This window comes from Salvelinus namaycush, chromosome 3 (genome assembly GCF_016432855.1).
Source record: "Salvelinus namaycush isolate Seneca chromosome 3, SaNama_1.0, whole genome shotgun sequence".
Lineage (NCBI taxonomy): Eukaryota > Metazoa > Chordata > Actinopteri > Salmoniformes > Salmonidae > Salvelinus > Salvelinus namaycush.
In genome coordinates this window covers 49,399,222-49,425,303 of record NC_052309.1, presented here as the reverse complement: position 1 = coordinate 49,425,303, position 26,082 = coordinate 49,399,222, and the positions used below count along the sequence as shown (strand labels likewise).

Sequence of the window (26,082 nt, the reverse complement as noted above, 5' to 3'; positions counted from 1 at the left end):
GTGAAGAAATAGTTTAATAGTTTATCAACATTTTAAGCTAAACGTTCTGTTGCAACCGCCTCATTGCTTTAAAAAAATGTGGGATGCGAGTGGTTGTATTAATTTGGGATCTATTGCATCCCACAGCTGATCCAGACTATGTTTGGAATATTTCTTTCTCGCACAGAAGGACAAGTTGACCAGTAGAATAGGTCAACTTTGTAATATGGGAGATAGTAAATTGACATAGGCTAGTGCTTTTGCTGTTCGTTAGGCCTACTCATCTTGTTGGTTGATGAAAAGGAAATGATGACGGTTCTTATAACATCTTCAATATGCGCCTCGGAGTTCGATGTGTCTGTCTTCACTTGTAGCCTACTTCGGAGCTGAGATAGATGCCTGTGAAAAGAACCCAAACATGCAACGGGCATTGACTAATAAGAATTGAGATATCTAAGAGAGCCATGTGAGTGAGAGGTGCTTCGGAACACAGCTGGGAGTAGGGAATTATAATTACTATATTCAGCCCAAGGGCACAACGGCCAATGGCCGCAAAATGCAAGGATTTTTTTAGGGGGCATTACGGCCGCACTATGGGGATGCCGCAGGTAAATTCAAGGCATTGTCAAGTACTTGTCAAACTGTGAATGAGAGACTGATGAAGTGTGTACAGCCTGTGCAAGAAATGTCTTTCATGCAACTTCTTTCAAATCATCATTACAGTTGCATCATGCAGCCTTAGAATGTATAAAACAAATCTAAACACATAGCCCACTGTTTGTATCATAACTAAAGTTGCATAAATAACTCTAAATTAAGCATATAGGAGGACCAGTTTCTTTGTTAACCACTCAACACAGAGTAGGCGCATGTGCACATACTCCAACCGAAATCGTTTGGAGAAAACATCCTTTCTATTTTATTCAGCCATGTTCAACTGTATTCTTCATACTATAACATAATGGCATGGGATTCTAAGCAAATCTTGTCTGCTAAATGAACTAGTAAAGCCCACTGCATAGGCAGATCAAGGCCTAACATAAGGACAACTCAGAGTATGCTATTCCGTTCTTCTGAAATAGACAATATTTTCTTCATATTATGTTTCTTTAGACCTGTCTAAAATAAATAATGAATTTATTGTGATAGTGTAGGGTATATTAAAATGATTTATTTTACTTTTTAAAATGTAAACGTTACGAAGGTCTGGGTCAGTGGCTTGTAGGCTATGCGTGGAAGCCAGTTTATGTTAATGAATGGTCAATTACCGTGAGATCGGCAGTTATTTGCTTGACAATCACCGGCTGACAAAATTTCATGACCGCCACAGCCCTACTGGTCACCTGCTCGGACATGTCAATCCAAAATCATGGGCATTAATATGGAGTTGGTCCCCCTTTGCTGCTATAACAGCCTCCACTCTTCTGGGAAGGCTTTCCACTAGATGGTGGTTCCTTAGTGACGTCGGGCACTGATGTTGGGTGATTAGGCCTGGCTTGCAACCGGTGTTCCAAGTCATCCCAAAGGTGTTCGGGGCTGTTGCGGTCAGGGCTCTGTGCAGGCCAATCAAGTTCTTCCACATCATTCTCGACAAACCATTTCTGTATGGACCTCGCTTTGTGCACGGGGGCATTGTCATGCTGAAACAGGAGAGGGCCTTCCCCAAACTCTTGCCACAAAGTCGGAAGCACAGAATTATCTAGAATGTCATTTTATGCTGTAGCGTTAAGATTTCTCTTCACTGGAACACATTATTTCTCCTCTACCAAACTTTACAGTTCGCACTATGCATTGTGGCAGGAAGCATTCTCCTGGCATCCACCAAACCTAGATTAATCCGTCGGACTTCCAGATGGTGAAGCATGATTCATCACTCCAGAGAACGCATTGCCACTGCTGCAGAATGCAATGGCGGCGAGCTTTACACCACTCCAGCCAACTTTTGGCATTGCGCAGGGTGATCTTTGGCTTGTGTGCGGCTGTTCGGCCATGGAGACCCATTTCATGAAGCTCACAAAGAAACAGTTATTGCGCCGACATTGCTTCTAGAGGCAGTTTGGAAGTCGGTAGTGAGTGTTGCAACTAAGGACAGATATTTTTTTGTTATGCGCTTCAGCACTCGGTGGTCCCGTTCTGTGAGCTTGTGTGGCCTACCACTTCACGGCTGAGCCTTTTCCGCTTCACAATAACAGCCCTTACAGCTAACCGGGGCCGCTCTAGCAGGGAACTGACTTGTTGGAAAGGTGGCATCCTGTGACGATGCCACGTTGAAAGTCACTGAGGTCTTCAGTAAGGCCGTTCTACTGCCAATATTTGTCTATGGAGATTGCATGACTGCGTGCTCAATTTTCTACACCTGTCAGCAACGGGTGTTGCTGAAATATCCAAATCCACTAATTCCAAGGGGCATCCAAACACTTTTGTATTTATAGTGTACACTCCCCTTCATATTTATTTGGACAGTGAAGCTACATTTTTTTATTTGTCTCTATACTCCAGCATTTTGGATTTCAGATCAAATGTTTTATAATTATGAGGCAATAGTACCGAATGTAACTTTTTATTTGAGGGTATTTTCATAGAAAGGAATGCACTTTATGTATCTAGTCCACCTATTTGAATGTCTCATAAGTATTTAGACAAATTCCATTATAGTGTATTAAATTGAGTCAAAAGTGTAGTATTTGGTCCCTATATTCCTAGTACTTAATGGCTACATCAAGCTTGTGACTCTACAAACTTGTGTTTGTAGACACGATATGTTTCTGAATACTTCTACATTAATGTGACTGCTACCATGATGACAGATAATCATAAATTAATCATGACTAACGATGAGTGAGAAAGTTACTGATTCACAAAGATCACGTCCCCAAGACAAGCTAACCTCTCACGATTACTGATAACAGGTGAGGTTAGCATTTTTTGGGGGGGTATGATATTTATTATCCATAATCATGGTAGCATCGATATTTATGTAGAAGTGTTCAGAAACATATTCTATTCTTATTTACAATAAAAGTGACTCCAAAATGACACTGATACATGACTTACCATTAGTTTCTATTGGGCACAACATAATCTGAAACACAACCAAAGTTAACTGCAACTGAATCCAACAAGTTTGTAGTCACACGCTTGATATAGTCATTTTGTGCTAAGAATACGGGACCAAATTGTAAACGTTTGACTAAATGTAATACTTTCTAAGTGAATTTGGCCGAATACTAATGACACCTTCAAATGGGGGTATGAGATACATACAGTAAAGTACTTTCATTTCTAAACGGTAAAACAGATATGTATGAAAATACCCTCAAATAAAAGGTGACATTCTGTACCGTCGCCTCACATAAAAAATGTGATCTTAAACCCTAAACACTAGAGTATAGAACCAATTTAAATGTTTTACCTTCACTGTCCAAATAAATACGTAGGGGAGTGTATTTGTATCGATCCAAGTGGTAGACATGTTAGGTTTACACTACAGTATTTATAATGATAATGATTCAGTCAACACATTATCGGTATGCCTTATTGATGATTGTGTGCCTACAAGTGTTAATGTTGAATTAATAATCCTTTGAGACACATACACATTAATTACATTACTAACTTGCAGTTTCCTTCTTTGTTCTTCATCAAATGCCCTGTCTCTCTCCCTTCCTCAGATGGGTACACCACTGATGACATAGAGTTCTACTGGCGAGGAGGTGACAACGCTGTGACGGGGGTGGAGAGAATAGAACTCCCCCAGTTCTCCATTGTGGACCACAAACTCATCTCCAAGAATGTCGTCTTCTCTACAGGTGATGTCTTTTGCCCCAAAGGCCCCTAAATGAAGCGTCTCTCATTAACTGATCACCATAGCTAGGTACAGATACAAAGGACTGCAGAGCAGACAAAAACGGCTTCTCTCACAAGGTTTTCTCTGGCCTGTTTCTGAGTAAGAGCTCTTAGCATTTTCAGAAAATGCCATGTTACATCAGTCTAGCTGGTTTTCCGTAATGCCACAGGCCGGTCCAGAGCCCCCCGCTGTGCAGTGCAAGGAACATGGGGAAGTGTGTGTGGTGGCAATGGGTCGGCTGGTAAAGTGCATCCCTTTATAGGTCAGTTAGAGGTTCAGATCTTCCCTGATTGCACATAGCTTTGACATTGGATCTTCTCTGACAGGCTGGCACATGCATTCTATTTCCAGGACATTTGGCACATAGGGGGGAGGTGGGAAGAGAGTGAGGCTTCTATGAAGGGGGAGGAGTGATGGTGGGTCCAGAGAGTGAGGTGGATGGGAGACTGCGTGGTGGTGCCGGAACGGATGTGGGACATTCCCGCTTCAGCCGAACTGGCACAAGTCCCACAGGCAGAATGGGGGCCACTCCTGCCCTCAGAAACGGAGCATGCTCATGTGTTATTTAAAAAATAAATGGTTTGATGGAATGATTTATTCATAATCTTACATTTTCATATTCATGAATTTGTCATGCAAGCAGGCAGGAGTGCAATGGTATTGTATATAGAGGGTCGGGGAACCTGCTTTATTGAATTGGAGCAATACAATGAGACAGAGTGAGTCAAACAATTACAGAGCTCATGTGTCCCCATTAACTGGTAAACCCGATGTTTTCTGATGCATAGAGAATGTACAGTAGTTATAGCTCACCTGTTTCTTTATTTGCTGTTACTGCACTGCTTAGGCATTGAGGATGGGGGATTCCCATTTTCTACAGCAGCATGCTGAGAGTAGTAAGGACTGACCATCAGGTCACATGGAGAAGTACACATCAGCAGAAATGGTTGGCACTTATCCAATACAACCCCCTTATGATGTGATAAGGACAGGACAAATGCCCTTGTTGCTCTATTAACAAGATCGTAACACCTTCCCTCTGTAACCGTAACAACCCCACTATTTCATTAGTCCTCGAGGAAACCCTTCCCGCATCTCTATTTGCCGTGCGCTGCACACTAAACTCACGGATGCTAACTGTGAACTACTCACTGGAGATGTGTGCCAGAGGCGTTTTTATGCCCACACTGTAATACATTCATCTTTCTTCTCCTACTCTTACTGCACCTGCTGTTTGGCTTTTCCTCAGCTCCTTATACCGTGGGTCCTTCTTGATATGAAGCTCTAATGGTCCCTCGCCTGCCATTTTAATAGAATAATACAACATAATCAAAATACAACCCAATCCCCAAGGACACAAACATATGAGCATGTTCAAGTAATGCTAGAGTACCATAGAACAGCCTACTGGGTTTATTTCAAATAAAGCTTAGGTAAGCAAAAACAGAGGGCTCTCCTAGGCAGGCAAAGAACCCCTCTCGACATGCATATGGCTATAGGCATAACTGATAATGCAAGAGAATGCTGATGCCACACAGTTAAAGCCAGAACCAGGATTTTTTTCTGCTGAGTATTTCCCCAACAGAGCTATTGGAGAGGACAACAGGGAGTGGGACCATTCAAGCGGCCTTTGTCAGGCATAGGTTGTTAGCTGTATACTGTAGAGAGCCTCAGGAGTCAAGCAGAAAGCAAATTAAAGGCAATAGAAACAGATCCGGATGAGAGGACAGAGGGAAATATCAGTGTCTTACACAACAAGGGTCAAACAAGCCCAGGAGACCCACCACCTGTATGCATGTATGTTAGTCTTGTGTCATCTTACGTTGACAATGCCTATTTGTTTATCTCTCTCCGTATAGGATCCTACCCCCGACTCTCCCTCAGCTTCAAGCTAAAAAGGAACATCGGCTATTTCATCCTGCAGACCTACATGCCCTCTATCCTGATCACAATCCTCTCCTGGGTCTCCTTCTGGATCAACTATGATGCCTCTGCTGCCAGAGTGGCTTTAGGTAGGGACTTGTGTGTCATGGATTTTGTCATGTGACCAATGACTAAGCTCACAACAACCTTAGCCAATGCAAAAGTCTGAGGCATGGTTAAGCTAGCGGGAATCCATAGTGTAAGGGCTGGATTCAATCCGTAATCGTGGATGTATCGCTGAAGATCCGTGGAAAATGTTGACGGGGATTTCTGATTGAGCAGACATATGCAGCATTTATCATGAATTCAGTCTCCGTGACCACGGGAACATTGCCTTTAATTGTCCATCGCGCTATAATAGAGGATCTTCAAAGCTATGGATAGAAAAGAGCCTTAACACTACATCATACTGTACACATACTAACAGGGTGGTGTGCTGTTTCTTTTCACTAAGATCTATAATGGTTTTGAATCTCTAATAGTCGCACCTTGTATTGCCAAAACATATTTTCTTGAGTTCACATGAAAGAGTAATACAAATTTGACACGATGCAGAAAAAATAAATAAAGATACAAATAATAACACAAGAGGAATAAACTATACAAGAATTAAGCTATATACAGGGAGTACCAGAACCAGATCAATGTGCAAGGGTACGAGGTATTTGAGGTAGATACAATATGTACATAAAGGCAGGGTAAAGTGACTAGGCATCAGGATAGATAATAATAAGTGTAACAATAAAGAACAGAGTTGCAGCAGCGTGTGTGTGTGTGTGTGTGTGTGTGTGTGTGTGTGTGTGTGTGTGTGTGTGTGTGTGTGTGTGTGTGTGTGTGTGTGTGTGTGTGTGTGTGTGTGTGTGTGTGTGTGTGTGTGTGTGTGTCTGTGTGTTGTATGTGGGTTTTGTGAGAGACTGTCAGTGTAGTGTGTGTGAGTGAGTATATATAGTCTTGTGAGTGTGTATAGATAAGGTCAATGCAGATAGTCCGCGTGTCACGGATCCCCCCGGTACTGCTGCTCATTCCGTGTACCAGTTCCGAAGGTCTACGTCACCGGCCTCTAGGTGTCACTGAACTGTTTCATTACACACACCTGATTCCAATTCCCCTGATTAGTAATTGTATATATGTGCCCTCTGTTCACCATTGTCTTGTCGGTTATTGTTCCCATGTCCGTTGGTCTTGTGAGCACCTATGCTTTGTTGTTTCTGCTTTCGTGCTGCATGTATTGTGTACCCGTTATTACGGGTCTCGTCCCGTGTGTTATTGCGCACTTGCTGTTACGGGTCTCGTCCCGTGTATTTATTAGAGGTTTAACGTCGCTCTTTTGTTTTTTCGCTCCCTGTGTTTTTGTATACTTGTTTTGTTTATGGGCTTCGTCCCCGTGCCTTTTCATGGCATGTTGTATTTTTGGGTGGAGTATTAAAAACCCCTATTACGTATTCCTGCGCCTGTCACCAATCATTTGTAAAACATGACACCGGGTAACCATTTACTTAACAATTTAGTAGTCTTATGGCTATTTAGCAGTCTTATGGCTTGGCTGAAGAAGCTCTCGGAGCCTGTTGGTCAGAGCCGATTCTCCAGTACCGTTTGCCGGACGGTAGCAAAGTAAACAGTCTATTGCTTGGATGGGAATATTTCGGGCCTTCCTCTGACACTGCCTGATATAGAAGTCCTGGATGGCAGGGAGCTCTGCCCCAGTGATGTACTGGGCTGTTGATTTTACCTTTATTTAACTAGGCAAGTCAGTTATCTGCTTAAGAACAAATTCTTATTTTCAATGACGGCCTAGGAACAGTGGGTTAACTGCCTTGTTCAGGGGCAGAACGACAGATGTTTACCTTGTCAGCTCGGGTGTACGATCTTGCAACCTTTCGGTTACTAGTCCAACGCTCTAACCACTAGGCTACCTGCCGCCCCGCTCTGTAGTGCCTTGCAGTCGATGGCGGTGAATTTGTCATGATGCAACCAGTCAAGATGCGCTCGATTGTGCAGTTTTAGAACTTTTTTACGATCCGAGATCCCATGCTAAATCTTTTCAGCCTCCTAAGGATGACGAGTTGCTGTCGAGCACTCTTCAGAACTGTGCGGGTCTGTTTGGACCATCTTAAGTCCTTAGTGATGTGGACGCCAAGAAACTTGAATCTCTCGACCCGCTCCACTACAGCCCTGTCAATGTGGATGAGGGCGTGCGCTCCCCCCTTTCTCCTGTAGTTCACAATCAGCTCCTTGGTCTTACTGACGTTGAGGGAAAGGTTTTTGTCCTGACACCACGCTGCCAAGTCTCTGATCTCCTCCCTGTAGGCTATCTCATCGCAGTCGGTGATCAGGCCTACCACCGTCATGTCGTCCTCAATCTTGATGATGGTGTTGGAGTCGTGCGAAGTCACGAGGTCATGGGTGAACCGGGAGTACAGGAGGGGACTAAGCACCACCCCTGAAGGGCCCCCGTGTTGAGGGTCAGCTTGGCGGAGGTTGTTGCCTGCCTTTACCACATGGGGACGGCCTGTCAGGAAGTCCAGGATCCAGTTGCAGAACGAGGTTTTCGGTTCCGAGCTTGGTGATGAGCTTGGAGGGGACTATGGTGTTGAACTCTGATCTGTATATGAACAGCATTCTCACATAGTTATTTCCCCTTTTGTCCAGGTGGCAGAGGGCAGTATGAAGTGCAATTGAGATTGCATCATCTGTCGGTCTGTTGGGGCGGTATGGAGTGGGTCCAGCGTGTTTGGGATGATGCTGTTGATGTGTGTCATGACCAGCCTTTCAAAGCACTTCATAATTAAAGATGTGAGTACTACAGGGCGATAGTAATTTAGGCAGGTTACCTCAGAGTTCTTGGGAACAAGGACAATGGTGGTCAGCTTGAAACATGTTGGGGTTACAGACCGGGACAAAAAGGGATTGAAAATGTCAGTGAAGTCACATGCCAACTGGTCTGCGCATGCTCTTAGAACGCGTCCTAGTATTTTGTCTGGCCCAGTGGCCTTGCGAGTGTTAACCTGTTTAAAAGTTTTACTCACTTCGGCCCTGGAGAGCAAGATCATACAGTCATCCGGAACAACAGGGGCAGGGCTCTATGTTTTCCTCGACGCGAGCATAAAAGGCATTTAGCTCGTTTGGGAGTTCTGGGTCACTGGGCATCTCACGGCTGGGTTTCACTTTGTAATCTGTTATCGTCTGCAAGCCCTGCCACATTCGACGAGAGTTGGAGCCGGTGTAATATGATTTCACTTTCCTCCTGTATTGTCATTTTGCATGTTTGATGTCTCGTTGGAGGTCGTAGCGTGCTGTCTTGTATGCACCCATGTCCGTGTCCCATTCCTTGTAAGCAGTAGATCCAGCCTTTTAGCCCAGAATGGATATTTTCTGTAATCCATGGCTTTTGATTTGGATACGTTCGTACATGTATAGTCACTGTGGGGGAACGTCGTCTATGTAGTTATTGATGAGGCCTGTCTTTGATGTGGTAAACTCCTCAGTGCTATCAGATGAATCCCAGAACGTATCCCAGTCTGTACTAGCAAAACAGTCTTGTAGCCTCGCACCTGCCTCATCAGACCTCTTCTGTATTCAGTGCATCACTGGTACTTCCTGTTTGAGCTTTTGATTGTAAACAGGAAGCAGGGGGATAGAGTCATGGTCTGATTTGGTAAAGGGAGGGCGAGGGAGGGCCTTGTATGAATTTTAGTGAAACTCTGCCTTGGTGTGTGTGCTTTCTTGTTTGTTCATGAGTCATAGTTTGAGTGAAAAAGTGGTGTTGTCTTGTGGAGGGATGTAGACAGCCATGATAATAATAGATGAGAACTCTCTTGGTACCATGAGGTATTCTATGTCAGATGAGCAAAAGCTTGAGACATCCACACTACACTGGAAGCAGGCCACCAGTTCTTGTTAGGAAAAGGCAGACTCCTCCCCTTTTGGACTTGCCCGAGGCTGCTGTTGTCCGATCGTGCTGCTGCATGGAGAAACCACTGTTCCATGTTCATAGATTGGGCCATCCATGTTTCTGTGAGGCATATACTATTGCAGCTTTTTAAGTCTCTGATAGGAGACTCTCGAATGAAGCTCTTTTTCTCGTGTGACTGGACATTTGGACAATGAAACGGAGGGGATTTCTGGTTGATTTTCTCTAACCAGGATGCCAGCCCATCTACCGCATCTATGTCTGCTGCATTTTGGTACCCCATGAAACAAAGGAACAAAAGAACAGCTGAGTCGAAATCGAAATCGAAATCGAGGTTAGTAACTGTTGATCCGATGTCCAAAAGTGCTTGGTGGTCATATTTGATAATAGTATGAATTCTTGGTACAAAAAAAGTAAAGAGAAACATGAAAAAAGTCACTAAATAGCAAAGTCGGTTTGGAGAAAAAGGCAGATTAATCTGTCATAACAACCGAGATGCTTCCTAAAGTAGAGTGATGGATGACTGAAGTGATTCCTTTCCACTCTGATTTGAGTGCCTCTGCATTTTTTTGTTCCCTGTATTTTGGAAGTCATAATTTCTCGCTGTCAACCTTCATTGCATAAGTCTGGCCCATGAGGTCTGTGGTGCTGCCTGCCTGCATAGGATATAGAGAGCTCCATTCTCCCTCACCCGTCCACATCGCTGGCTCCCTCGATAAGAGCAGCACTCTCCTCGATTGTAGACTGACCTGCATTTATTTATCCGAGAGGGGAGGCACGTATGGGATTGAATGAAAACCAGATGTAATGCTTGATAATGGAGGCGGCTGGACAGGGGGTTGGTCAACCCAAATCAGACCTCTGTTCAGGAACCGTTTGACTCCTGTCCTGCTTTCAGTCATTTATAGGCACTAACAACAGAGGTATGGCTTGTGCATTGCAATTGTGTATGGATGCAATGCCCAGCTTCTATCTTGTCATTCTTGTCATTGACCAGAATCGGAGCTGGAATATGAATTACAGATTGCAGAGTCGATACGGAAAAAAAGGCAGATTAATCTGTCATAAAAGAGTTGAAACAAGAACATATTGAATGACATCAGTTAGCTTCACCATATAAGTAGAAGAAACACCAAGACCCCTTTTTTAACAGTGAGCTGACCTCCCAGTTGACTGTCATCATTAAACAGAAATGGTTGTGAAAGGTTGTGAAAGTCAACAGGAGATGCCGTGTCAGTCACAGCAGTCTGCTTGCTAGCACATTCAAATGAGAAGCAGAACAAACCTGATGTATCTGATCCCTCAGATCTGTGGTCAAGGCTTGAGTAGCTCTCTCTGTGGGAGTCTCTCTGTGATGATGGGTGGGTTTATTTTCCCAGGAATCACCACTGTGCTGACCATGACCACCATCAACACTCACCTGCGGGAGACCCTTCCTAAAATCCCTTATGTCAAGGCCATTGACATGTACCTGATGGGCTGCTTCGTCTTCGTTTTTCTGGCCCTGCTGGAGTACGCCTTGGTCAACTACATCTTCTTCGGCAGGGGACCCCAGCGCCAGAAGAGGGCGGCTGAGAAAGCAGCCGTCGCCAACAACGAGAACATGAGAATGGATCCAAACAAGGTACAGTACACACCATGTACTTGATAGGATACCCAGTATTTTAAAGAGTAGCCCAAATGGATAGATGATACAAGTCACCGTATGTAATCACAGCCTTGAAAATAACCAAATTCTTTAGGTAGTGAATCATCTTCGTGCACATTTAGATACATTCTTACTTGTCATACAATGCATACTTGATGGAAATGAGTGCTTAGTCTTCCCTTTTATTGTGAATCGCTGTACTTGTTTTTCCTGTCCAGTCCTATTCTCATAATTTCACTGTGAACAAACACACGCACATGCACAGTCATTTGAGAGCTGACAGTTTCAGATGAAAGCAGTGACTTGATTCTTGAGCTTACTGTACATGAAGCTGATGTTTTCTCTTTCTTCACCTTGTGAAAGTGAATTTAATTATTGAAAGAACTGACTGTGAAGCTAAAAAGTAGTGAAGACCAGTAAGGTAATCATGATGAAGAGTGTCACCACTTCAAGTAGGGGGGTTGGATTAATGCTACTCTGCTTTACCGTCAAGGAGAACAAGCCTTAATAAGCCTACGCCAGTCTTGTGTGAACTCCAAATAAGGCAATTTGCCACACAGGCAGAGAATTTCTCAGTTTCTTTTGGCTAAATGAAATGGAATGAAATGCCAGGAAACATTTAAAGCCCGTAAGAGAGCCTGTGGAGCTTGTGAAGAGTATTCTTCCTGTTACATTTACCTGTTTTAAGCCTTGTTTATACCTGGTGCTATTGCCGCGTTCACGTGCTAGTCGGAACTAAGAAGCTTGGAAATGTCTGACTTGCTAATAGGCTGTAGTTATGCACGTGATGCTTCAACCAATTAGTAAATCGGGAATTTCAGAGTTTCCTAGTTCCAACTATCACGTGAACACGACATAACATGTGACCGGATTTCCTGGTGCCTCACTGTATGCTGATTATTTGATAGATATTCCTTTTTTTGTTTTTTTTTCAGTGAAATTTGATAATTGCATTAACTGCCTCTCTGACCATGGTTACATTTACCTGAATTGTCTATTTTGTGTTGCCTCTCCTAGCAGCTGACCCAAGTGAGCATAATGATTTGTGTATGCTTTCAGTGGTTGGTGGGAAATGTAGTTCAGAGAGACGATACTCTGTATGCGCGAATGAAACAGAGGGATATTGACGCTCATGACTCAATGTGGGAACCAATCTTTGTGGATGATGCAGCGATGGGACTAGGCGATCAAAAGAATAAGGTACTGGATTAACAACTGAGTGACAACATATAGTAAAAAGAACCCAACTAGAACGACTTTGGTATTTCCTTTACACCACTTATTACATTTTACCTATAGGTTCCACCACCATCATTGTCCTCCCCTGAACTCCACTTTTAGATGCTGGTTTGCACATTCTAAACACATTTTAATTGTATGTACGTATCTGCAGTACTCTATAGTAACATCTAGCAAATAAACGCTGTGATTGATAGCTTCCCATTTTAGTAGATGGTGAATACATGGGAAATGAAAGGGGGGGATACCTAGTCAGTTGTCCAACTGAATGCATTTAACCCCTCTGATAAGCCTCATTGTGCAATAATGTGTTCAATTCCCCGTGCCCTCTCTGTCCTCACCCCTATACCATACGTTATTCTACAACTTCTGGAAAATGGAGGCGGAAAAGCACCTCATCTTTCCAGGGAGGGAAGTAGCGGTTGCTCTAGCTGCATGGCATGTGGGGTTGAGGTAGTCAGCCAGAGTCGGCTCCACCAGGAGAAGGGTGATAAAACCAGGTTCCTCCATTCCTAGCGTGTCCAGGCAAAGGGGTGTTGAGTTGAAAGAACAAAATATCAGACACAATTACAAACATATTTTAATCTAGTATTAGATTACTAAAACGACTTATGACACAAAGAGTGTACAAATTCTACCGCTTAGGATTAGGACATCTGGGTCACCAGGATGTTTCCTTCTTCCTTTTAGCTACATTGGTTGACGACTTACGTCATTGTGTCGGCTACTGTCTCGTACGTGCACCTGCTCAGTGACGTGTATAAGTGCGCCTGTTGCCACTCTACTGAGGGCACAGTCCTAGAGGATGAAGCAGGTTTTGAGAAAAACACTATGCTTATGCCTCAGATGGATTACGAGAACCCAGTTAACTGGGATACTCTCTGCCCCTGCTGTGTTATCAACTTCTGCGAGTCAGTTTATTGCATCTCTCATGTCTGACTCCACAGTCTATTAGAAGCGACTACCCCATGAGGGTAGTTTGGAGGCTCCATCAATATATGTTGGCAATTTACCTTTAGGGATGGAAGCGCTGACACACCCTGTCAAGGGTGATGCCCTACACTTTTCCTCCTCCATGCCTGGCTCTCCCCACTCCGTTAGCAGAGTGAGGTAACAGGCTTATCTCGATGCCCTGGTTGGCGGCAATCACTCTCCTGCTAACAACCATCCCTGGCGGTTGTTGTTACGCAGGGACCGTCAGACTCATGCATACTAACAAATGTGTGTGTGTGGGGGGGGGGGGTTATGCTTCATTGAACAATGAAGCATTTTTTTTTTCTTTTTAAATATTAATACAATAATATGAGATCTTTGTCAAATATTTACGTTTGACATTTTAGTCATTTAGCAGATGCTCTTATCCAGAGAGACTTACAGTTAGTGCATTCCTCTTAAGATAGCTAGGTTAGACAACCACAACACAGTCAAGTATACAGGAGAAGAATATTCCATACCAGGTAAACAATGGATGTACACTGAGTGTACAAACCATTAGGAACACCTGCTCTTTCCATGACATGGACTGACCAGGTGAATCCAGGTGAAAACTATGATCACTTATTGATGTCACTTGTTAAATCCACTTCAATCAGTATAGATGAAGGTGAGGAGATGTTAAATAAGGTTTTTTAAGCCTTGAGACATGGATTGTATATGTGTGCCATTCTGAGGTGAATGGGTTAGACAAAAGATTAAGTGCCTTTGAACTGGTATGGTAGTAGGTGCCAGGTGCAATGGTTTGAGTGTGTCAAGACCTGCAATGCTGCTTGGTTTTTCACGCTTAACAGTTTCCTGTGTGTATCGAGAATAGTCCACCACCCAAAGGACATCCAGACAACGACACAACTGTGGGAAGCATTGGAAAATCTAAAATCTATGAATAAAACATCTGAGAACAGTTATATTTTACACACACGTGAAGGTACCCATAAGCAATCATTTCTGATGAAAAACAAAACTTGGTGGATATAGCGTTTTGTAACTAAACTCTTTGTATCATTTCTCACCTTTTAGATGGACCCACATGAAAACATTCTACTGGGAACAATAGAAATTAAGAATGAGATGGGAGCGTCGGAGCTGACCCTTGGTCTCAGTGACCCCAGGAGCACAATGTTAACTTATGACAGCTCCACCCTGCAGTACCGCAAAGCAGGGCTGCAGGCCAGGCACAACTTTGGACGCAACACTCTGGAGCGGCATGTGACTCAGAAGAAGAGCCGGCTACGGAGGCGTGCTTCTCAGCTGAAGATTAACATTCCCGACTTAACTGATGTAAACTCTATCGACAAGTGGTCGAGAATGATCTTCCCCACTGTATTTTCCTTGTTCAACATTATCTATTGGCTCTACTACGTCAACTAAATGGACTTCAGCAAGGGCAGAACAAAACAAACAAAAAAATGTTGCTTGTTTTTCTCTGAATTGGTATCATTTTGCTGTTTGTTCTTGCAACACAAGACTGAATTACTAAAACAAAATCAGGACTGATTCCATTTGAGCTTGGAACACCTTAATTGCTGGCTAACACATGAAAACCTTAGAGGAGAGAAAGATTCAGAACATATATGGTGCCTGTACCAGAGTTTTTGTTTATAATTTAGAATATTTAGTGAATATAGTATTTTATCATTTTTAAATGTTTGTATGCATATATTTTTGTTTTATTTGTACAATCTATATTTAATTTGTTGCCAAAACATAGTTAGAAATATTAATGATATATTGATTTTAAAATGACTCACAGACCACAAAGACATTCCTTAAAACAGCTACAAGCACATTCAGGTCAATCTTTTCTAAGATGTATTCATTCAAAGAGACAGATGGGATGTTATTTATCCTACAATTGATTTTGTCTTTGTATTGTGAACTTTCCATTTTCATAGTATTGCTATATTAAGTCATAGCATGAGGGTTTTATGATTAACCAACCTTTTCTACGTTGATATAGTTGACAAATCATACACTTTCTTTTAAGCATTATTTCAATTCTAAGAAAACATTTGATAGTGTCGTAGATATTCTAAACAACAGAAACTAACATCATTCCAAACCTTGACCGAAGAAACTAGAAGGTAAAGCTTACAGACGATTCACATTGAATGCTATAGCACACCTTACAGACAAATGTATCACTAAGCCTTTGATTCCTGGTTTAACATTGTTTTCGTAGCTTATTCACTCAGAAAAGGTACAGAATATTCACTTGATTGATCAAATTTCAAGCCCCCTGTCAACTGAGAGGTTGAATATATTGCAAAAAAAAAGGACAGAAGAAGAGAGAGAAACTGAGAAAGAGAAGGCTGCATTAGTCATCAATGCAGTTCACGAATCAGTGATACAGGGATAGATACTGTATATGATCAAAGATATCTTGAAGATAGATGCACAAATGTGTATCTTCATATTGTCCCTTGTCCATTTTAGTCCTTTGTTCACAGATCCGTAAGATTACAGGATACAATGATGTATTTGTTCATGCTTGCTCTTCATATAGATATACAGAAACGCACATTGGCTCTAGTTTGTTAAGAAGCATCAGATAACATCTGCTATGCGATTCCTATTCCTAATGACTGATGCCATTGAGCCAGCAGTTAAGGCGTCTATCATGGGCATTTTGTGATGCATCACAAGCCATTATTTTCTATCACCATGATGTGTAAATATCTCCTGTAAATGATTGTTTAAAAAGGAATGGTGTCTATCATAGTTCCAGAGAGGATCCATCCAGCGTTTGTCCATGACATAATTCACTTCAGGAAGCTGGAAGGGTTTGCATGACGGTTTTGAGCAACTCCACATAGTAAATATACATTGTCATTACTGCCATTTCAAACATCCAGGTTTCGATATTAACCATACAAAAGAACATGTACGAAAGAGAGAAAAGCCTGCTCTTCAAGCTGGTAAAATGAACCAGAATACAAAAAAGCACAACACTGCTCCAAATCTCAATTGAAAAGGGGCAGTCCTCTTTTATTTTAAAGATATGTTTCTTTTTGGTTATCAGTACATTCCATTACTCTACTTTTCTGACAAATCATTACCATAAGTAAACTGTAACAATGCTACTTTTCCTTCAATTTTTACCTTAATAGTGAAACATAAAGAATCACGCCTAGGTATGGCATCGCGAGTAGTAGAATCAACATTCAACATACAGTGCATTCGGGAAAGTATTCAGACACCTTGACTTTTTCCACATTTTATTACGTTACATCATCATTCTAAAATGTATTAAATCGTTTTTTCCCCACCTCATCTACACATAATACCCCATAATGACAAAGCAAAAACTGTTTTTTAGAAAATGTTTCAAATTTATTACAAATAAAAAACTGAAATATCACATTTACGTAAATATTCAGACCCTTTACTCTGTACTTTTTGAAGAGCCTTTGGCAGCGATTACAGCCTTGAGTCTTCTTGGGTATTACGTTACAAGCTTGGCACACCTGTATTAAGGGAGTTTCTCCCATTCTTCTCTGCAGATCCTCTCGTTGTTGCACAGCTATTTTCAGGTCTCTGCAGAGATGTTCGTTCAGGTTCTGGCTGGGCCACTCAAGGAAATTCATAGACTTGTCCCGAAGCCGCTCCTGCTTTGTCTTGGCTGTGTGCTTAGGGTCGTTGTCCTGTTGGAAGGTGAACCTTCGCCCCCAGTCAGGTCCTTAGCACTCTGGAGCAGGTTTTCATGAAGAATCTCTCTGTACTTTGCTCTGTTCATCTTTCCCTCGATCCTGACTAGTCTCCCATTCCCTGCCGCTGAAACACATCCCCACAGCAAGATGCTGCCACCACCATGCTTCACCGTAGGGATGGTACCATGTTTCTTCCAGACGTAACACTTGGCATTCAGGTGAAGAGTTCAATCTTGGTTTCATCAGACCAGAGAATCTTGTTTCTCATGTTCTGAGTCCTTTAGGTGCCTTTTGGCAAACCCCAAGCGGGCTCTCATGTGCCTTTTACTGAGGAGTGGGTTCCTTCTGGCCACTCTACCATAAAGGCCTGATTGGTGGAGTGCTGCAGAGATGGTTGTCCTTCTGGAAGGTTCTCCCATCTCCACGGAGGAACTCTGGAGCTCTGTCAGAGTGACCATCGGGATCTTTGTCACCTCCCTGACCAAGGCCCTTCTTCCCCGATTGCTCAGTTTGGCCGGGCGGCCAGCTCTAGGAAGAGTCTTGGTGGTTGCAAACTTCTTCCATTTAAGAATGATGTTGGCCACTGTTCTTGAAGACCTTCAATGTTGCAGACATTTTTTGATACCCTTCCCCAGATCTGTGCCTCGACACGATCCTGTCTCTGAGCTCTACGGACCCCAATTCCGTCGACCTCATGGCTTGGGTTTTGCTCTGACATGCGTTGTCAGCTGTGGGACCTTTATATAGACAGGTGTGTGCCTTTCCAAATAATTTCCAATCAATTGAATTTACTGCAGTTGGACTCCAATCAAGTTGTAGAAACATCTCAAGGATGATCAATGGAAACAGGACGCACCTGAGCTCAATTTCGAGTCTCATAGCAAAGGGTCTGTATACTTATGTAAATAATGTATTTCTATTTTTTATTATTAATACGTTTGCAAACATTTCTAGAAACCTGTTTATCGCTTTGTCATTATGGGGTATTGCTTGTAGATTGACGATGCATTTTTTTTTGTCAATTCGTTTTAGAATAAGGTTGTAACGTAACAAAATGTGGAAAAAGTCAAGGGGTCTGAATACTTTCCAAATGCACTGTAAATTAAGAAACCTCTAAAACATTTTTGACACCAAAACACACAATACTGTAATATTACTACTTTCCTGTCTGTTTGTTTACCTTATTAGTGAAACTTCATGAAGAACTGTGCACATGTTGGAATTCCCATGTTTTACCACTGCCTTTATAAAACAACATTTTGCACAAACCGATACAAAAGCCATAGTGGCTGTATAGTAGGTGTTCCAAAATAACTTGGTGCTCCCTCCAAACAGAGATAGTTTCAAGGATTAGACTAGACCATTTCAATTTCTCTCTTATGCTCCTTGGAATAGTAATGGAACCAAAAACAGGGATAAATGCACAAATATTCTAAATGATTTATCTTAGTGATTTCTGATCATTTTAGGGTTTGATGAACCCTAGATGATCGGTAACAATAAAATATACAAAACATGTCCATGAACATTTGTATTTTCCTTAAATGCAGATGTAGTGACATCACCTCAAGTTCAATTGCGTTTGTTTTCAACATCATTGATATTCACAAAATATGTCATATTGCATTGCATCTACATGCTTTACATCTACATACTCTTTTCTCAATACTGTCAACTTGTGTTCAGTTCCTTGCTTTTGATTTAGGTCCAGGGGTTCCCAAAATGGTGTCCGCAGCCAGATATTTTTTATTTGAGTTTTTTATGAATACTGCTAACAACAACAGATTAAACAAATTTTGTCCAAGAGAGTCGTGGAATACATTTAGAGGTTGTAATACAGTACAATACTATGTCATTCTATTAATCTATAACATACAGTATGTTCTTAACCATGGGCAAAATGGGTCTGGGATGCTCACAGGGATATTGGTATCCACAATACTCCACCAATTACCCAATGTTCAACTCAATACTTGTTTTGAACATAAATGCAATTAATTTATCTTTCTAATTATGTAAAATTGTATAGAATGGCAGCTTAAAAACTGCAACATTTTCTCTTCGATGCCAAGTGGGCCTGTTTTTCCACCGGGCCTGAGACTTGGTTCGTCCAGCCATGCACTGTAGACATCATAGTAAAACACCTTGTACAGTTTGCTACAGCAAGAAAATTATCTTGCAGCAACAGGAAATGCAAATTATTATGTGGATTATAATTCATAAAAACATGTGTAGGGGTAGATTTTGTTAGGGCAAATCAAGTCTGACATTTCAAAGTGGAAATTACAAACTTTAGATGCCTTTTTAAAACTACAAGTACACTACAAGATTGCATTTCCTTCTTTGCAGGAAAATTTTCAGCAACAAAAGATTGATCAAATTAAGATCCTACATCTGTATGCTATTTTTATTGCACTCAAGTTTCAGATTTTTTTTTTACCTTTATTTAACTTGGGACATTCTTACTTGCGATGACGGCCTACCCCGGCCAAACCCAGACAATGCTGGGCCAATTGTGCACCGCCCTATGGGACTCCCAATCACAGCCAGATGTGATACAGCCTAGATTTGAACCAGAGACTGTAGTGATGTCTCTTGCACTGAGATGCAGTGCCTTAGACCACTGTGCCACTCAGGAAGTTTGAGTGGATTATGAGGGGATCCCTGATGAATTTCCTATCACAAAAGGGGTCCCGGGCCCATAAAGTTTAACCCCTGCTCTTATACTTACTTTTCCACAATCCAAACAAAGGTTGCCACCACACTCTTGTTGTGACATGGTGAACATAATGTAAATGTTTAAGGATGAATAAGTAATGGGATCGTTTGGAAAATGTTATAATTGTGTTTGTTTTTTTGCATATCTGAGAAAGAAAGCATATCTGTTCTTCGTGTTAACATTGTATTATTGTTTGAAGTGGTGATAGAAGTATACTTACTATTAATATAATGATTGTAAAGTTGATAATAAGTGATACCAGATAAACATGAGACTAAGGCTGGAATTCAGTCAAACCTGTACTGCAGGAAAACTTTTTTGGTGCATTTCTGCAACACAAGACCTAAGTGATTTTACATGGGTTTCCTGGAGTGAAGGTTTAACTGAATACTCCCCTAATAACCATGCATATTAACTATGGCTATTTAACCTAATCTACATCTATATGATGGCTGGTTATTTTTGCTATTTGTCCTTTTACTCATGTTTTATTTATCATCACAATATTGTGTTTGTGTAAAGCACATGACCGTTCACCAATTTGCTAATATATTTTCATATGACCATGCATTTCTTTTCTTTTCTTTTCAGATAATCTACATATACGTTTGTCTTAAATAGGATTTATATGTAAATTGCTCTACAAAAATATCTTGATATTGGTGTTGTACAGTTTTCACAGAGTTGGGGTAGGGCTTACAATACTGTGTTCCAAAACCTGTTTCTAGGTGTACGTATAAAATAATATGTTAGTAAACATCATTTGGAGCCTAATATTCCTGTAAATATTTGCAGATTTCTTTAGAAAATACTAAAATACATTTTTACTTCCTGATTTGTACTTTACTGTAAGACGAATGCAAAGCAATTCCATGGTTTCAGCTGATGTGACAACAATAATGTAAATATTTTGAAGAGTACCATTCGATCACTTATTAAAACATACATGATTTGTTTTCAATATGCTCCAATTACTCAAATCACTATTTCTTTAGTTTGGCCAAATTTAAAGCATTATCAAAGGCAAGAATGTAGGTACTCTTCTTTTGCAGCACATGGCTGAGTTAGCTGTGACATGTAAGCAAGAGTATAAGCATTTCTAGTTCCGCTGATCAGAAAGATATAACAAATACTGTACATATGCACACATACACACACAAACTCACATGCTCACACACGCGCACACACACACACACACACAAAGACACATACGTACATGTATACTCACACACACATGCGCACAGGTCAAGTGAAAAGGAGACTAATGGGTCTCTTATAGCTAGCGTTAAGTCACCCATCTCAGGTCCGCACAACTCCAACTAACCAGTTCACTACTGAAGTGCTACAGACCCGTCTTAATCTGCCCAGTGATGCCACAGTACAACTGTTTGTAGTATATTATATATGTATGTATGTGTGTGTTTCCGTGTGAGAGTGTGCACGTATGTCAGCCAGTGGGATGTTTTGAAAGCACATCTCTGACTGGCAAAATGTCTGCTTCATAAAATGGCTTTACTTTGAAATATGTGTTTGTACCTCACAGCGCATTTGCTTTCATATATTTTTATATTTGTATACTCCGATAAAAAGATTCCTCTTGGTGAATGACACGGAAGAAGTGACATCAGAGCCTAAATTAACCATCTTGGTGACAGTGTGTTTGCGCACACTCACAGATGAAGCTTTAGCCTCCTGCCCTGCCCTAGGCGGTCCCTCTATTGTCACTCCAGAGAGCGGCAACCCCTCCCTCTTCGTGCCACTCACAAAGAGCATCTCCAGAACAAGATCTGTACTGAAACCTATGAATTACCTGTTTTAATACACATGGAGAAAAAAAAAACATTGTCAATAAATATTGTATATAGTTCTGAATCTATGAATCCACATGTTTATTGTCTGCTGTTGAGAGTAACCTGTGACGGTGTCCATGCTCCTTTGTCTTCTCTGCAGGTTTCTGATCATATTCCTGTTTTTCATCCATCAATCTAGAATCCAGCTTCTGTCTGTGTCACTACTGTGTCCTATTTTGTGATATACAGTATGAAGTTGTGGTATGGTATTGCACATTTGAGTCATGCATATATGCACACAGACAAAGGACGGTAGACGCACAGTGTGTTCTCACTCCCTCACATAGCCCTACATAGGTATTCAGGTTTTCCACTTGATTTTTTGATGAAAAGCTTTCCTTTGAAACACTTTAGAACCACTCTCCATGTCTTTATCATGTTACTGTATGTGAGCTTTCTACCTTTTGCCCTTTACCTGCCTAAACCACACACACACACACACACACCCTTTAACATAAAATGTAATGTTGAGGCTAAACATACTCAGCCTCTTTCGATGCAACTGTAGACATGTGAATAGTTTGGAATCGAGGCTTAATATCAGTACTCAAAGTGTAGTGTTTTACCTCACATTCCTACATGTAGAAATTTGAGCAGTGTGTTTTTATCTTCTGGGAAACCATTCTTAAATAGCTTTTGTAACTTTCCTCTTTAAGGATGAATCATTTAACACTAGAAAAGCCGGGCCTCAAGTGCCCCCTTTGAGCCGTTGAGCAGTCATTTTGACTCAAACATTCTAACATATATAATAAATACATTATATATATATATATATATATATATATATATATATATATATATATATATATATATATATATATATATGCTATGGGAAAAAGTATCCTTTAGTTGTGATATGAAGGTCTTGGGTAACGTCAGAATACTGAAAAATAGTCATTTCAAAGGACACAATAGTATTTTCATTAGTTTATGTCACTGTAGACTATCTGTTGCCACGTGCTCACGTGTGGAGCGCATAGAACAGTGGATATTCTTAGAAAAAGTCTCTTCAATTTTGAGAGATATTTGGCAATTGTAAGGGTTTTGGAAACCTCAGAATCTACTCTTTCTGATAGAAATGTAACATCTTACCTGCATGATAGATTCACAATGTTCTCTTATAACTGCATGTAACACAAATTATGTTTGTGATATCGAAATTCCTACAACTTATGTGTGTTAAATAGACTTATTTAGGATAAGTCAAGGACGGAAGGGGGCAAATATGCCAAAAATGTATACGTGTATATGCAAAAACCTGAGATTAGTACTTGTAGCTACTGTAGTAGCCTAGTCGAGGATGCATCAATGCAATATTGGCACACAGCATTTTGTTACAGACCAACAGATCAAAAGTAAACCTTGAATTTATAGGTTTAAAATATCTATCTTGTGGCCAGGGTTGACCTCTTTTAAGAAATGTCATTGGTTGGTGGACATAAAGTCTAAGGTCTTTGATAGGCTGATGCAAAATTTTTTTCCAGGAAATAATCACTGTCATCTGGTGAGGTTAGCATAGGGCTAACATGTGCCAGGTTATCTGATGGGACCAACTACACAGCCAGGTCACCCATGATACAAGTCGATATTCGACGTCCATCCATGTCTGAGGACATCGGGAATTGACATGGAAACTGGCCAGTAGGGACAATAGTGAATGCTGTTACCTTGAAGAAGATTTGGGTTTCGCTACAGTACCGTGGAAAGGGATGGTGGATAAGCATAAGCATCTGCCTCTGATTTGAAAGATTGCAAGTTTGAATCCAGTGATAGAAAGTTGTTTTTTGATATTTTGATTTTAAGCCTATCCCAAACCTTAACCCTTACCTTAACCATTTGAAGTTAATACCTGAACTTAACCATATTGTAACCTTAAAAATGTGGAGTTAATGCCTAAACGTAACCTTACATTTGACATTTGGAACAACTTCAACAGTTGACATTTTAGAAACATGAATGAACGTCTAATTCTGAAGTGAGACTGTGAGAACTGGTAGCAGCTACAATGTAGCTTTCTATCACGTGCAAGTGAATCAACGATTTAAATTGGCTGATGCACATTTTAAGTTTAAACTGTTTCAAATGTTTGCAGGTATGGCCTCCAAGAGTTACTTTCTATTCATTGGAGTGATAGAAGCATTTTGATGATGTGCGTGATTTATGTTTCTCTGGAAACACTCAATGAATCAAAATCTGAACCTTACCCCATGACTGGAGACTAACAGAATGATTAAACCCATCATGACATTGCTTACATCTCCAACTTACCTCCAAGAGAAAAACATATTTGATAAAGAACCATGTTTAGAATCTCAAACCGATCTTGATTAATTAATGTGCAGATTAAAGCAGACACATGAGTTAATTAAAGCTAAACATGGTTCTTTATCAAATCTGTTTTTCTCTTGGAGGTAAGTTAGAAGTGTATGCATTATCATGATGGGTTTAATCATTCTGTATGGAAAAAGAAAACTGTTTTTCCAGAGCTTGATCAGGGGAAGTATGTACAGTATTTTATGTCAACATGCTCTATCCCAGCTGGTGAACCGGAAATCCCCCACAGAGCCCGTTCACGCCTAATGGCAACAGGGAGACAGCATTTCAGTCTGAATGGAAAAATGATGTAGCCACGGAGTTTATGGATTTTTTCGGATGCACTTGAAGGTGCAGTGGTCCGGAAGCCTAAGGGGACTTTGTAGTATTCTGTTAGAATGCAATGAAAAAGTCGGAACGATGCTGGCTGTACATTCAAACCTGACTGGAGAGGGTAACCTTTGACATGAAAAACCTTTTCTTCCCTTTTGAGGATCAGATCAGCCTCTTTTCTAATGAGTTAGTAAAGTGATGCTCCAGAGCTTATGTATAATTTCAGCCAGAAGTTTTGAAAGCAGCCAAAACGATTCCCCAGAAATTCTGCACAATTGTGTACTACGTCATCATTTTCGTATGTTAGGAATTCCAATTCGTACAATATGTTACGAATTTGTAAGTTCATAAGATCCCAAACTGCATCTTTAAGTAACTATAGATGTGATGTAACAGTCACCATGTTACATTCTCACCAGTGATATAGAACACTGTTAGAAAAAAATGTAGGTGATGCCCACACACCCACACGTAAATGTAACATCACATCACATCAAATCAAATGTTATTGGTCACATACACATGGTTAGCAGATGCTATTACAAGTGTAGCGAAATGCTTGTGCTTCTAGTTACGACAGTGCAGCAGTATCTAACAAGTAATCTAATAATTCCCCAACATCTACCTAATACACACAAATCTAAAGGGATGGAATAAGATTATGTACATATAAATATATGGATGAGCAATTACCGAGTGGTATAGACAAGCTACAATAGATGGTATAAAATACAATATATACATATGGGATGAGTAATGCAACATATGTAAACATCATTATTAAAGTGGTGTTTACCAGTGATCCATTTGTTAGTGGCCAATGAATTCAAGTCTGTATGTAGGCAGCAGCCTCTCTGTGTTAGTGATGGCTGTTTAACAGTCTGATGGCCTTGAGATATAAGCTATTTTTCAGTGTTTTTTGTAGATTTTAATGCCATGGCAGAAATTAATATATATATATATATATATTTAAGAGGTAATAGGAACATTGGTATAAAAAGTTAAGTTATTCCGTATGCCTGGAGTTGGAGATCATAGCCGAGAGTCCTGAGGGGTGTAACTCAACAGAACCTTGTCCATTTGCTTTGGTAAAACATGTAAAATAGGCAAGATTTGTTGTAGCAGTTCAATCCGTGAGGTGTGAGAACCCTCTGAGACCCTTGTACTTATGCAAATCATTTCACAACCTCTCACTGCCTTTTTATATTCAGAAATACATCCTAATCCAAACTTTGCATCTGAAACAGTTTTCACACTCCAATAAATCCTATTTTAACTTTGGAGCTTGGCCCCGGTGAAAGACATATGTGATGAGTGCACAATAATAGTGCAAGATGGCACCGGGGAGAAACGGAGAGGAGTAGTGGGGATGTGGAGATCTGCTGGAAGAGTGCTTTTTGGTCCAGACGGCGATTCCCGGATGAGGGGAGACCCATGTGTGTTCCACTTCTGGGGCCCAGGCAGCTTAGTTAGTCGTGTTCAGTAGAGCACTCCTAATTGAGCATTCCGCTGTAGCATTTTCCGAAACTCCCGTTGACTTAGATTGCATAAATACATTCATGTCTGATTTAATAATATTAACACCTTGGATCCATCTGAACCTGAGCAGGGCTTTCTGCACCCAACGTAGTGTATGTTTGGAGATTTTCTATTGAAAGTTTAACAGTCTCAGATCTAG

General features: G+C 41.0%; 1 protein-coding gene across 2 annotated transcripts in view; it reads left to right on the top strand.

The window, feature by feature from the left end:
* LOC120044394 (gamma-aminobutyric acid receptor subunit beta-2) overlaps nt 1-14,910 on the top strand; it is a 76,235-nt gene extending 61,325 nt beyond the window's left edge. The window contains exons 6-10 of one of the 2 annotated variants that reach the window (XM_038989024.1): nt 3,651-3,788; nt 5,686-5,838; nt 11,039-11,283; nt 12,367-12,507; nt 14,560-14,910. In XM_038989024.1, the coding sequence (XP_038844952.1) occupies nt 3,651-3,788; nt 5,686-5,838; nt 11,039-11,283; nt 12,367-12,507; nt 14,560-14,910 (1,028 nt within the window). The remainder of the gene's footprint in view (nt 1-3,650; nt 3,789-5,685; nt 5,839-11,038; nt 11,284-12,366; nt 12,508-14,559) is intronic. The other variant, XM_038989026.1, reaches the window with a different exon arrangement.
* The last annotated feature ends 11,172 nt before the right edge of the window (nt 14,911-26,082 follow it).